Below are 14,739 nucleotides of genomic sequence, written 5' to 3'. Positions count from 1 at the left end.
GGCAGATGGTACAGAATAATAAAAACAAGAACAAATAGCCTGAAAAACAGCTTCTATCCCAGGGCAGTAACTCTATTGAATTCTACTGTATAGTGCAGTGTTGGTGCGGTGTCGGGGTTTTTGGTTCAATGTGAAGTATGTGTGTTTGTGTTTATTTTCATGGTCAGCTGGATAGATTGTGAACCCGGAAAGGGACAGAGACTGTATAATTGAAACTATATATAAACCCCAGCCTTCCCAGGAAACATGTCTTCTGCGGCTATGAGCGCAGAATTCTCCTTTGCCAAAGCTCCATAATAAAGCTCCTATTTATTGTTCACGTGTCTCCAGTTGTCTGAATACCTGAATGGTTGATTTTTTATCACAGTGTACATAAAAAGAAAATATACATTCATCAAAAATCATAAGGTACAACACTTAATATAGTCAAAGGGTACAAATAGACAATCAAATCATACCAGAAAACTGTCACTATAAATTGTAAGGATGCAAGCAACAAAGTTACAGTCATACAGTCACAAGTGGGAGGGGATGGGTGATAGAAGTGATGAGATTAATGGGCTAATTGCCTAACTCAGCAGAAGACAATGCTAAGGGAAGTCAAGAATTAAGCAGCCAATAAAAAACCATTCCCAAATAAGATTTTTAAAACTTTTTAAAAAGTGTAACAGCAAAAAAACCAAAAAACCTCCCACATTGAAATTTAGTGTTAGGACACGTTCCTAAAAGTCTCTGTAAAAGCAAGTGTGACTTTCCAATTTATGAGATCAGAGCTTCAAGCTTAAAGAGCTAGGACTTTGAAGTGTTTGAAAGTCAAAAGTTTACAGAAGCTTTTGGAGAAGGTTTCCTTTGTTAAGCCCACTGAAAAGAATAAAGGCAGGGTAGGCCTCAGGTGGCATTGAGCGTTAGGTAGAAGCCAGGCCTCAGGTGGCATTGAGCGTTGCACAGCTGCTCCATGACTAACGCTGTGAAGCAAGGGACAAGATAGTTAATGATATATGATAGCCTAGATCTTGGGGAGAAGGCAGATCTCTCACCAGAAGAATAGCTAGAAATGTTATTCTGAAAATGAAAGTGTTCACCACGGTGCCTAAGAGATATTTTTAATCTCATCTACATTTTATAGATTTGAATAGAAACAGCTATTTGAGACTGCCCACCTAAAATTTGCTACTCTCAATCTCACAAATCAAGACAAGTGTACAGTGTAAGGAAGAAGACTTTGATGAAGTTATGAAGGAATGATCACCTGGGAAGAGGAGATGAAGCTTTTTTAAAGTCCAGAATGAGATAATATTTGGAAATAGCTCGGTCAGATACTTCCCTAATTCTAGAAGGAAGCAGAAATGCAACAAGATTGCTCTTGCTGGATTCTGCTATTCAAGCTATTTCAATAAAGCTAGTCTTAGCTTTCTATCAAATTGGTTTTCTAGATTGGTCTACCTAGTCAGGCAGACAACAATTGCTTTGGTGAAGTTGTTCTTAAAAGAGAATATGTGTGGCTCAGGTTTTAACTGTAGAATCCTTGCTATCCTCTGAGCTTTGTTATTTTCTTACAGACTTTTTGTTACTTAGCTATTCAGTGACCAAAGATGTTCAGGTAATGAAACATCTGCAAGCAAACAACCAAGTGGACAAAGCACCAAGGACTCCACAATGTTTATTATGGAATGTAGGAGCTGAGGTGGCACAATGTTAGAATGCAGTCTTGCATGCTAACTCTGCATTCCCACTGCCAGGAGTTTGATCCTGACTGGCTCAGGTTGATTCAACCTTCCATTCTTCCAAGGTAAGTAAAATGAGGACTCAGAATAGAATAGAACAGAACAGAACAGAACAGAATAGAATAGAATAGAATAGAATAGAATAGAATAGAATTCTTTATTGGCCAAGTGTGATTAGACACACAAGGAGTTTTCCTTTGGTGCATATGCTCTGAGTGTACATAAAGAATTTTTTTTTTTTTTTGCAGAGTTGGAGACAATATGCTGACTCTGCAAAGCCTGCTTAGAGAATGTTCTTATAAGTCTAAGTGCTATTGCTATACAGTATTTGAGGGGTTGCCACAAAGAGGAAGGGGTCAACTTATCTTCCAAAGCACCAGGACAGGGCAAACAAAACAATGGATGGAAAATAATCAAGGAGAGAAGCAACTTGGAATTAAGGAGAAACTTCTTAACAGTGAGGACAATTAACCAGTGGAACAGTTTGCCATCAGAAGTTGTGGATGCTTTATGATTGACCAATTACAATGTAGAAAAAAATGGGACAAAGATTTGAAGTTTGAACTGTTTCACTTCATTTCAGTAATGCACATTTAATTTCATGTTTGATGACTTGCTATATTCTGTATTTTATAGTTAAAGCTTGGCTAGAAAAGTGAAAGAAAATCTGCGCTATAATGTTATGTTTTCTTTCGCTCAAGAGCAAGGAACATGTCCAATGTGGAATATGCTTGTCATATTTTTTAGATCATTGAAACAGGGTCAGGAGGTAGGTAAACCAATCCAATGTAGCACAAACTACACCCTTAGCAATTTTATCCTTTAAAGGTTTTTATGGGAGATCTAATCACAGCTGTGACATGAAGCTGAAGCAAATTCATTTAATCTGGATCACAGTACAGATAATGACTACATAAGAAAGGTATCAACAATGCTGAAAACAAGGAGCTGTCACCTGAATCTCATCCCAAAGGTGTTTATTTTTTTCAAAAGGCAACTGGACTTCCTTTATTTTTCCTTAAAGACATTTCTCTTCTCACCCAAGAAGCTTCTTCGATTTTGTCTTGAAGAAGCTTCTTGAATAAGAAGTGAAACATCTGCAAAGAAAAACATAGTCCAGTTATCTTTTTAAAAAAACATCTTTGGGACAACTTTAACCTGGATGACTGAAAATCTCCATAGACACCTGATTCTTTTTTTTATGACTACAGAAAGAGAACAAATGCAGAAGTTCTTCTCTTATTTATACAAATATGCATTGTATTTTTATGAAATCACAATTCCTGCAGTTCTGCACATGTACAGCATTCCAATCAAGTTGATATTGGAAAGGAAAAACTTTCTGAGAGACATGAGAGCATGTACAGAGCGGTAATAGTTAGTGATTACTCAGGTTGATCAAAAGTGATTTTAAATGCAGTACTGACAATATCTAAGACTTTACAAAAACCACTCAGATATATTTAAGAATATGAATGCAAGAACCAATATTGATTAAAAAATAACAGAACAGCAATGAATAATAAAGGAATTGTAATCAAGTTAAAAATAAAGCCTGCGGTATTTTGAACAGTCAATTATTATCTTGACAATTCCCACCTCTGAACAAGATTCAACCCACTGCTTCTACAACCCACTGCTTTTACAAATATAAAGTTATAAAGTTGAACCTTTTACACCTGTCAGGCTTAGCCCTCAAGTGGACTGCTTCAATTTGTCTCAACAAGAGGCAGAGCACAAGGAGACAAAGCAACTGATAACAATACAGCCATAACTTATTCACTTAAAAACAGCTTAGGCTGTTTTAATGAAATACATTCAGGAAAAACAACAACAACCAATGCTGGCATTTGGAGTGAGAATACAGTTTACGATTGAGCTGAAAGATTATATTGAAGCATGTTCAATTACATATTTTGAGTTTATGGAACAATGGTACTAGAGACACAAAAATATACAAAGGGATCACCATTGCTTAAACAGAAAGAAACACAAACACCCACACACAAACACACACTCCAGAAAATGTGTAGGACTCAATTTTGATGCCTAATGCCTTTGCATAAAATAGGAGGTGAGAAGAGCTTTGTTTCTGTTCCCTGGAGGCTTATATTTAGCCAGAAAGGAAAATACTATAATATGGAGAAGGGGTATCAAATTCAATTTCATTGAGGTCTGCATCAGGGCTGTGGTTGACCTCGAGGGGGCGTGGGTGGGCGTGGCTGACTGGGTGGGTATGGCCAACTGGGTGGGCATGACCAGCTTGATCACACTCACTGAACATGGCTGTCTGGGTGGGTGTGGCTGTTTGGGTGGGCATGGTCAGCTTGACACCACAATGTTTCCTCTTTGCATTAAGTAGACCGGGCCAAAACAACGTGGGCCGGTCCCTTACTTTTTTCATGACGGGCCCATGGGCTGGGTATAACTCCATCCAGCCCATGGGCCTTGTGTTTGACATCCCTGCTATAGAGTGATATATGTTGACCTTATATAATTCAGTTTCTACGTTTCAGGAAAGGCTAGATAGCATTTTTTTTGCTTGTTTCAATCATTATATATAGAAATAAGATTATAATATTATGTCTGGGTGTAGGCTTCATAGAGCAAAATAGAAGCCACTTCCCTATAAAGGAGCATGGAATTTGATTGGGAGTATAAGAGGTCCTCAATTTACAACCATTTATTTAGTAACCATCTGAAGTTATATCGGCTCCAAAACAAATGACTTATGATTGGTTTTCACACTTACAGCTGTTGCAACATCCCCATGGTCACGTGATCAAAATTTGGGTGCTTGGCAACTGGTATGTATTTATGACATTTGTACTGACCTGATATGATCTCTATTTGTAATCTTCCCAGTCAGTTTCTGACAAGCAAAGTCAATAGGGGATTTGCTTAATGACCACATGACTCGCTTAACAACTGTGGCAAGAAACGTCATGAAAGAGGGCAAAACTCACTTAACAACTGCCTTGTTCAACAACATAAATTTTGGACTCAATCATGGTTGTAAGTCAAGGACTTCCTGTACTTTAAACTTCTTGACTTTGGTTTTTCTATTAGCATAGAAACTTGATGATATTATCATAGTCAGAGAACTGCCAAATAAGAGATACCCCCCCAAAAAATCATGTTTTTAAAAAATCTGCAACATTGTTATGTCAGCCTCTATAATGTTATTTGGGAAAGACTTTGGGATTCAGGAGGAATAGACGCAGAATAAACAAAAATCAAGCAAAGGGTATTTCAGCTCACAAAAGAAGAGGGAAAGACATTTCAGAAAATTCGGGCCGTCCCTTGTTTTTGGGGAAAGAAAAAGGAAAGGAGGGGAAGAATACATTCCAATTTGCAAGATTTTATTAACATAACTTTGCCATAAAGATAAAGCTAGTTATCAACTCGTAAAGCATTCCTATGCTTGTTTTCAAGTTGCCATAAGCAGGGGGAGGGAAAAGCCTGAAGGAACAGTACGGAAATTAAAACCAGAAGTACATTCCATGCTTATCTTACAATGATTGTAGCTGCCCATGAAAATCCTTCATTGGAGAATGTGATTGATGACACCCAGCCCATGAATGTCCTTCGGTTGGAGAATCTGATTTATGACACACCCAGCGGGGAGGGGAGAAACAGGGTTACAGGTGACTGCAAATCACATGTGTCAGAGTTGGCTTTATATGGCTCAATGCCAACATGTTCCTCCTAATAAATCTTTTGGATTCTTTTGAAGCTTGGCTCGAGACTCATGATTTAATTAGGGCAATTTGCCGGAATCCTGACACTAATATTCACTGTTGTACTTTTTGTACTGTTCTACTTTTTTTCATAGGACTAACAATTTCTACTAAAGTACTAAATCTGGGCTGCAAAAATCTGGATGATTACCCTGTTTCTCCAACAATACGGCCTCCCCAATAGGAAGTCCCAGCATGTTTTATAGGCATGAAATGAAATTAAGCCCCTCCCCCAAATTAAGGCCTATATTAAAACATGCGAATGGGGGAATGGTGGGGGCTTGCCGTTAGGAAGTACTTTTGTTGCACACCCGGATATGGTGCTGCCTGCGTTGACCCCGATACGAAGTGCCCCACCAACGCCGAATGTCAACATCCAAGCCGTCGCCACCCACCCGCCCGAAGATGCAAGGGGGGGAATAAAGTCACCCCCGAAAAGATGGCCTAGCCACGTTTTCGGGGCTCAAAAAAAAATAAGACCCGGCCTTATTATATGAGAAACACGGTACTGGTTGGCAGCACTGAGGACAAAAGAGAGTTTGCTCCCATCTAGTCATTGTTCAGATTTTTGAACCCAGAAATGATTGCCTTGATGCCCATCAACTCTTGCTAAGGGTAGAACTTCACCATCCTGTGTTATGCTAAGGCAGGGATACCAAGGCCAAGGCCCGCTGGTTTTGATCTGGCCTGCAGGGCTGTCCTGGAAACAGTGACAGACCGGCATGCAGTGCCTCTGCCAGCTAAAACGGAGCTTGGGGGGGTGCGCATGCCCCCCCAAGCTCCGTTTTCACTGGCAGAGGGCTAGCAAAACAAACTAAAAACAAAACGAAAGGAGGAATGTTTCTCCTTTTGCATTTGAGCTTGCAAGAAGGGACAGGAAAGGAGAAAGGGAAAGAGGAAAGACAAAAAGAAGGGAAGATGGGGAGAGAGCAAGGAAGGAAGGAAAAAGAAGGAAAGAGGGGAAGGAAGAAGAAATGAGAATGAAGAGGAAGGAAAAAGAAAAGGAAGGGAGGGAGGGAGGGAGGGAGGGAGGGAGGGAGGAAGGAAGGAAGGAAGGAAGGAAGGAAGGAAGGAAGGAAGGAAGGAAGGAAGGAAGGAAGGAAGGAAGGAAGGAAGGAAGGAAGGAAGAATATAGTGAGAGTGAGAGAGGGTTTGAGGGAAGTCCTTGGCTACCACAGGTGCCCTGACACAAGTGATGTCGAGCTGGCCACACTCACCTTGGCCACACCTACTTTGGCCACACCCACCCCAGCCCCCCGAGGTCAAACACAACCCTGATGTGGCCCTCAATGAAATCGAGTTTCACACCCTTCTGCTAAGGGATGATTTTAATTTTAAAAGATATTGCATTCTCAGACTATAACATTTTGTAAGATACCCATTTGTTTCCTGAGATCACTTTCTAGTTTTACTTACAAAATAGGTTTTCCAGTTTATAGGGAGGAAAAAAAATTAACCACTTTCATAACAGAAGTTTCATCAATCAAGCGAGAAGTATTAACTAGGCATCTTGAGATCTCTATCAGAGAAGAAAGAAGCCTGAGGGTATCATAATAATTTACACAAGGAGATTAAAAAGGATGACCTCTTCTTCAAGAAGGAAGACAGTCATCTGTGCAATAAAATACCTTTCCTGCAAAACTCTACCGAGAATGTCATAGGTCTTGTTTATAATTATATATAAGACAATTGTTCTATTAAAATAAGGAACGGGTTGTTGTGTAAACTGCAGGCAAAGAAAATGCTGCTTAAATAAAGCATCAGCAATAATATTTAATTTATAAGGAAAAGATAGGATCAACTACTTTGGTTTTGTCTTCATCCCATTATTCATTTCCTAAATATTATTAAATTTCATTCAAAAATTTTGTGATGTGATTGAAGAAAAGAGAATCATATTTAGCAACTAGTCGCAGAGAAAACATCTCCTCCTCCTGAATCTAACATAGAAAGACCTACTTGAAACCCCCAAATTAAAGTCTGTGAAACCCTAAATTACAGTCTTGGGAAAAAACCAACTGTACCATATATTTTCATCGTGGTATAATAGAGAAATTACCACACTTGCTCTAGCAGAAATATCAAGCGAACCATGTTTGTTATAATTACACAATGATAACTGTGAAAGCCGCAAGTTCAACAAACAAAACAAGCACCGTTTTCTTGCACAGTGCAATACAATAGCACAAAACTTCAGGAGTGAATTCAAATTTAGACACTCTGAAAGTACAGCCATTGTGATCCCTGGGACTTATAATAGGTTGTTATACCAATTTCCCTTGATTTCAATGAGCCCATTTTTTTTAAAAAAAAAGGATAAATCAATCTGAATTCAAAAGAGTAATAGGAAAGTACAAGTAGTTGCTTGTACAAAGGAAAAATAAAAAACAATTACCTTCCAACATTCAACTAATGCAGTAATACACACACACACACACACACACACAATGTAGAATGTCAGAATGTGTTGCATAGATATCTGAATACATGAATCAATAATGAATTTTGCAGGCTATAGAAAGTTGAAATTCTTAAACGTAGTTACTTCAGCAAGACTTAATCTCTAATTTCTGTTTTAGCCACTGTTATGTACGTAAAACAATGATCACTCAGTTATATATAACCACACTTGAACTATATTGATAAGTTGGGAAAGTGGCAGGACAGATGAAATTCTCACGATTTTTGGACAAATGTAACTTTGTAACTCTTCCAAATTTTATTGGCAAAAGGCTTATCATAAACTGACCAATCACAACAATTTCCTACCTCTCTTCTCACACGCCATCATTATAGTATGGATAAAATAACAAGTGTGAACATTCATTCATGTTAAGAAGCCTTAAATTCATATTTTTCACTTGTCAGAATATACTAGCACCAAGCCAAAATAAATATCACAGCATCTTAAGAGGAAAAAAAGAAATCTCTGTCCTCACTTTTTGGGGCGACAATCATGTCCAATCATTTCCTTCAGACTAAAAGAGCTCATTCTGTCAGAGGCCTCAAAGTCCCCTAATTAATTACTATGATGAAAAGCAAAATTTGCTGCTCCGAATCACTGTCGCTTAAGAAGAAACATTTCATCCATCTGACAGACTCTGCAGAATGCAACAAAGTGCCTTTCCATATCCAAAGCAAACTCCTTCAACAGGACTTCATTTGCAAGCATTTCAAACATCACCAAAAACACAAGGAAGAAAAAAATCAGCCTTGGAAACTCTACCTTCCTGAACTGCTTGAAACGGGTTGTTGCCATCCACAAAAGTCACAGAGATGGTGATTTTCTCCGTTTGTAAGATTTCATCATTTTGGTTGAGATCAGAAACGGCCATGCGAAACACCTCCTCATCCTTTTTTGCGGATTCATCGAATATTGCCCCTAAAAAAAAGAGAGAGAGAACATGGTCAAAATCCAGGACAGCAAAAGTTAAGAACAGAGATGTAACACTTGAGATACATGTGCCCACCGGTGTGGAATTCACAAAAAAATTACTACTCTGGGCATGGCTTGGTGGACATGGTGCGGTTTGGTGGGCATGGCTTGGTGGGTGTGGCATGGGAAGGATACTGTAAAATCCCTATTCCCTCCCCACCCCACTAACCTGCTTTCCAGCTCTGTTCTCCGATGCAGGGTAACAAAAGAAGACCCAGCCAATCAGCTGGGACTCAGGAGGCAGAGAATAGATGGGGCGGGGCCAATCAGAGGTGGTATTTGCCAGTTCTCCGAACTAGTAAATTTTTTTGCTACCGGTTCTCCAGAACTGCTCCGAACCTGCTGAATGCCACCCCTGGAGCCTACATTTAGATGATTTATAAACATTGCTCCCTCCCAAATCAACACTGATAAGATGTTGTAGACATCCATAAAATCAAAGAACAGGAGGGGAATCCCCAGCTCCAATCTTCTTGCATCTTCAGTATGTCTACATACCTACACAATTCAATGCATTCTTATCTAGTAACCTTCTGAAGCAGAAGTTCCCAATGGGATGTTATATAATTTTCACCTACCTTGAAGGTGTACCTTTAGTCGCTGTAAACCAGGGGTGTCCAACCTTGGTAACGTTAAGCCTGGAGGACTTCACTGGCTGGGGAATTCTGGGAGTTGAAGTCCTCCAGGCTTAACGTTACCAAGGTTGGACACCCCTGCTGTAAACTGTTTTGCTTCTTTGCTTTATTTGGTTTAATTTGGTTACATTTTGATCAGTAGCCAGGTCATGCTGTAACATAAACATGCATCCAAGGTACTTGGATGATAAAGATCTACCTGGGCATCTTTATGTAAGGGTCTAAATATTTCCCATTACATTCCCAGTAGCACCAGTCAGCATGATTAAATAATAAGGCATAATAATTCCTCAATATCCAGAGCACTACTTGTTCCCCAGTCTTCCTCTAGATCAGGGGTGTCAAATTTAAGGTCCATGGGCTAAATCCAGCCTGCAATGTAGTTAAATCTGGCCCACAGGGCTGCCTTGGAAACAGAAAAGGACCGGCCCCTGGTGCCTTAGCCCCGGCCCAGGTCGACTGGGCACTGATCTAAAAGTTGGTGGCGGCTGTTTGGGCAAGAATACGGACATCCTTAGATCCATGGCGCTGCTGTGGAGCCAGCGAGGGGTACCCCCATCCCACTCCTGGATGAGCCCTGGAGACAATGGATTCCCCCCAGCCCCACCCAAGCCATCCCAGGTGCTCCCTAATGTCAGCAATGTAGAGCTGGCCCCCCAAGGTCAACCACAATCCCGATGCAGCCCTCAATGAAATGAAGTTTGACACCTCTGCTCTAGATCATGGAGCAGAATAGTCAGACGGTATCCATAAATGGTTGGAAAGTGATATAAATCCAGATCTGGAAATTGATAGACTCATAGGCTTAGAAGAAACGTTGGAGGTCTTCTAATCATCACTTCAATCTCCTGTCCTTAGCATGAGATGTGATATCACCCCAGACAAATGGTTATCTCATCCTTTCTGAATATCCCCAGTGAGGGTGCACCCACAAGTCCAGGAGTCAAGCTGTTTCATTGGTTAATTGTTCTCAATGTCAGGAAATTTCTCCTGAGTTACAGATTGGATCTTTCTTTACCAAGTTTTCACCCATTGGAAAATAGGACAAGAAGCAACAGGTGGAAGTTTACTGGAATTCAAACCAGATTAATCTCAGCAAGTCCGGGTATACTGAAGGAGTATCTGTCCTTGCCCTAATTTCATTTGCATTTCTGATCCTTGATATAGTTGAATAAAATTATGACACAAAACCTTCCCTTGTTCTAATTTCATTTGCATTTCAGGTCCTTGATACTGTCCCTGTGACACAAAGCCTTTATTTTGGGTGTTCGGAGATGCAAGACTGCACTTATTAAATTCACATTTCATCATGTTTCATCACCACATTTCATGTTATGAAACATTGGGTTATATTCAAGATATTTCAGGACAAAATAAGGAATATATATATATATATATATATATATATATATATATATATATATATATGCAATAATTTATGGAGATTTGCTGAAATTAGTATAGGGATCAAGCCAAGAGATTGAAACATCAGTACAGAATGTCATTATTTCCTCCAACAGAAATGATAACATAACAGTACAAGGCACTGTAGTTGGCAGCTTCACCAAGACCCCACACAGCCAGGTAAAAATACACTTCATGACAATATAATTACAGTAGAATCTATCTGTCTACTAGCTATTCCAATCTAGGTAAGATGAAATTTAATTTCTCTTGAGTCAAGCAAAACTTTTTATCACTATAGGCATACAACTATGTTGTTTTCTTGGAACCAATAAAGTCACAATTTAATATTTAATAGTCTCTGGGATTTTGTTTTCAGTTTAGAATAGAATAGAATAGAATAGAATAGAATAGAATAGAATAGAATAGAATAGAATAGAATAGAATAGAATAGAATAGAATAGAATAGAATAACAGTGTTGTAAGGGACCTTGGAGATCTTCTAGTCCAACCCCCTTCTTAGGCAGGAAACCCTATACCATGGGTGTCAAACTTGCCATGTCACATTGCTGTCACATGATGTATCATAACATTTTTCCCTTTGCGGTGGGCATGGCCTGCTCATCTGGCCTGTGGGCCACCAGTTTGACACCCCTGCCCTATACCATTTCAGACAAATGGTTATCCAATCTCTTCTTAACTAACTATGAAGAAATTTCTCCTTAGTTCTAGGTTGTTTCTCTCCTTGATTAGTTTCCACCCATTGTTTCTTGTACTGCCCTCAGGTGCTGTGGAGAATAGCTTGACTCCCTCTTCTTTGTGGCAGCCTCTGAGATATTGGAACACTGCAATCATGTCATCCCTAGTTCTTCTTTTCATCAAACTAGACATACCCAATTCCTGCAACCATTCTTCATATGTTTTTGCCTCCAGGCCCCTAATCATCTTTATTGCTCTTCTCTGCACTCTTTCTAGAGTCTCAACATTTTTTTTTACATCGAGGTGACCAGAACTGGATGTAGTATTCCAAGTGTGATCTAAGTTCATCTCTAGCTCTAAAATCTGATTCACTTCCTACTTAGGTAAGCAATCTGATCTCGTTTATCTTTTTCATGATCGGCCCAAATCATCTAGGTGTTACCATTAGTTGTGACCCACTATAATAATTACAGTGTGATTTTAAAAAAGCTTTTCTTTAGTTGTTTAATTCTCAAATGAATCCTTTTTATTTTCTTTGTAGCTCATAATATAACTTTTAGGAACAAATTGCTTGCATATGTTATCCCCCCATTAGATTGGATGATCAATGTTATACATTGACTTGGATCCTGAATAGGCCTGTGTAAAGTGATGTAGATTAACTTGATGAAGTGACTCATACCATGGAAGCCAGTTTTAAGAAAAACAGTTTGGATAGTCTTAAAAGTTTTTCCCTTAAGAGCTGGCGGCAGGGTTTCCACACTGGATAATGAAAGTTGCTCAGCCTGAAAATCTTTGAAATAGTGTTGTGAGGGAAGGCTGACATGCAGGAACCACACTGCTTTGCAAACAGCTTTGTAAATGTATTTCTCTGTAGTGAATCACTTCTATGAAACTTTGCATAGCTCTACAAAATAGTATTGAACATTCTGTGAAAAAGATAAAAAGAGGATTTGTTTGTTTTGGCACATTCTCTCTTCTCCCATAGCCCTTTCTTCTCCAGAGAGAATGGATAATTTCTTTTGTAGGCAGATCAAAATGAAACTAAAAGTTTAAAAAAACCCATGAAATTCAGACTCATTTCATTATTAAGTATCAATGAAACGAATTACATAATTTTCCATAAATCAAAAGACATTCTCTAATTTATATTTACTTTCTTCTGTTTCCTAGCTAGCTATGTTTCCTGGATCTACGGTTCTAGAATCCTGGGGATTTGTGTTAATTAAATTAGCCAAAAAGGATATTATCCTTCTCTTCCATAAAAGAAAAGGCAAAATAAACACAACATTGTGCTTCTAATGCTTATCGAAGAGCGGGAGACCTTCGTGGCAGAAGTGGTATTCAGTAGGTTCTGACCTGTTCTGGAGAACCAGTAGTGGAAATTTTAAGTAGTTCGGAGAACCAGCAAATACCACTTCTGACTGGAGATTTTATAGTATCCTTCCCCTGCCACACCCACCAAGCTATGCCCACAGAATCAGTAGTAAAAAAAATTGAATCCCACCACTGTTTCACGCTTCTATTACTTAAAGTTTGAGTCCTCAGGTTGCTGGTCTTATCTCAATATCTTGATAAATTAGAGTTGATAGTTGACAAATCAAATTCCAGTTTTCATTTAACTCTTTCTTGTCCAAAATAGTTGAGATGGGAATTCTCCCTATTCCCTGTAATGATGTATTCCTTAGAGCAGGGATGTCAAACTTGTGTCGTCATGTGATGTATCATGACTTTTTCCCCCTTCACTAAACTGGGTGTGGCCAGTGCATGACATATCCAGCACACAGGCCACGAGTTTGACAGCCCTGCCCTAGACTCAATCTAGGCCATGTGAGTCTGCCTTATATAATGGCAAAATATGAAAATAACTGCCCTGTGTCAACATGCAATATAGCAGGATGCAATTTTGTCCAAGTTATCCTGTCATGCTTTCTTCTTGGTAATATCATAGATTTTGCATTACAATGAAAGTCCTCCACAGATCAGTCAAAATGGTTTATTAGGGCATTTGAGGCCAGTCATATCCTTGATTTTTTAAAAAAGAACACAATCTCCCTGCCTTAATTTATCATGGTCTCTTTTCTGTGTCATGTGTCATCCATTTTCTTGCCAGAACTATTCATTTGGTGCCAGCAGATTCCCTACACAAACTTTCTTCACTTTGACCCACAATTTCCCCCCCTACTTCTGTTGCCATCTGGAGCAGCTGTTCCATGCCTCTCCATCTCAATAGCTTGTCATTTCCTTGCAAATCTCATTGAAAACATCCATCTTTCCTCTCCTGTTCCTTAATTCCTCCATCATTTTGCCAGTTCTTATTTACATGCAAAATAGATTGACATGATTCCAGGAAGGCATGGCAAACTCCTGGCAACAGCTGTTGTAAATAAACATTCTAATGGGGAAAAAATCTATATGCACCATTTAAAGGTGAGAGTAATTTACTTTTAGTTCTAAAAAGTTATTTTGGTTTGATCTTGTAAAAGGACTTCCTTCTTGACCAGTAAATAAATAGTCTTTCTTTCTTTCTTTCTTTCTTTCTTTCTTTCTTTCTTTCTTTCTTTCTTTCTTTCTTTCTTTCTTTCTTTCTTTCTTTCTTTCTTTCTTTCTTTTCTCTCTCTCTTTCTTCTTTCTTTCTTTTTCTCTCCTTCTCTTCTCTCTTCTCTCTTTTGTCTTCCTTCCTTCCTTCCTTCCTTCCTTCCTTCCTTCCTTCCTTCCTTCCTTCCTTCCTTCCTTTCTTCCATTAACACATTGTTAAAGTTATAAATTACTGAAGAATATTCAGGCAGCTGAAGACAAAGCAGTTTCAACCTCCTTTTATTAAGCAACATAAGATCTTATCACTCTAGGCATGTACTCTTTTTTTGAGGCCAACAATTTACATGGTCTATGCATCGTGTGGAAGCGAAGCCTTGACAAAGAAGATGATAGGACTAGGTCAGAACTTAAAATTGAACTAATGTAAGTGTAATTACATTGCAGTGGCCTGAGCTTTTTAAACAAATTGGACTGTTGAAGGAGACTTGGCATATCTGCTGTTTATGCTAGAAAGCATAATCTTCGAAAAATCTTTCAGGACCAGCTCCTTGCCAAAACCATGG

At 39.0% G+C, this 14,739-nt stretch overlaps 1 protein-coding gene across 1 annotated transcript in view; it reads right to left on the bottom strand.

The window, feature by feature from the left end:
* Positions 1-14,739, bottom strand: part of GRID2 (glutamate ionotropic receptor delta type subunit 2) — a 1,056,494-nt gene that overhangs the window by 827,533 nt on the left and 214,222 nt on the right. Inside the window, exon 2 of the mRNA XM_087962873.1 lies at positions 8,691-8,846. Coding sequence (XP_087818999.1) covers positions 8,691-8,846 — 156 coding nt within the window. The remainder of the gene's footprint in view (positions 1-8,690; positions 8,847-14,739) is intronic.

Source organism: Notechis scutatus, chromosome 4 (genome assembly GCF_049901735.1).
Source record: "Notechis scutatus isolate UNSWTSFEM ecotype Mainland chromosome 4, rNotScu1.2, whole genome shotgun sequence".
NCBI classification, from domain to species: domain Eukaryota; kingdom Metazoa; phylum Chordata; class Lepidosauria; order Squamata; family Elapidae; genus Notechis; species Notechis scutatus.
Note: the sequence above shows the minus strand (reverse complement) of the source record. Positions and strands in the feature narration are given on the sequence as shown.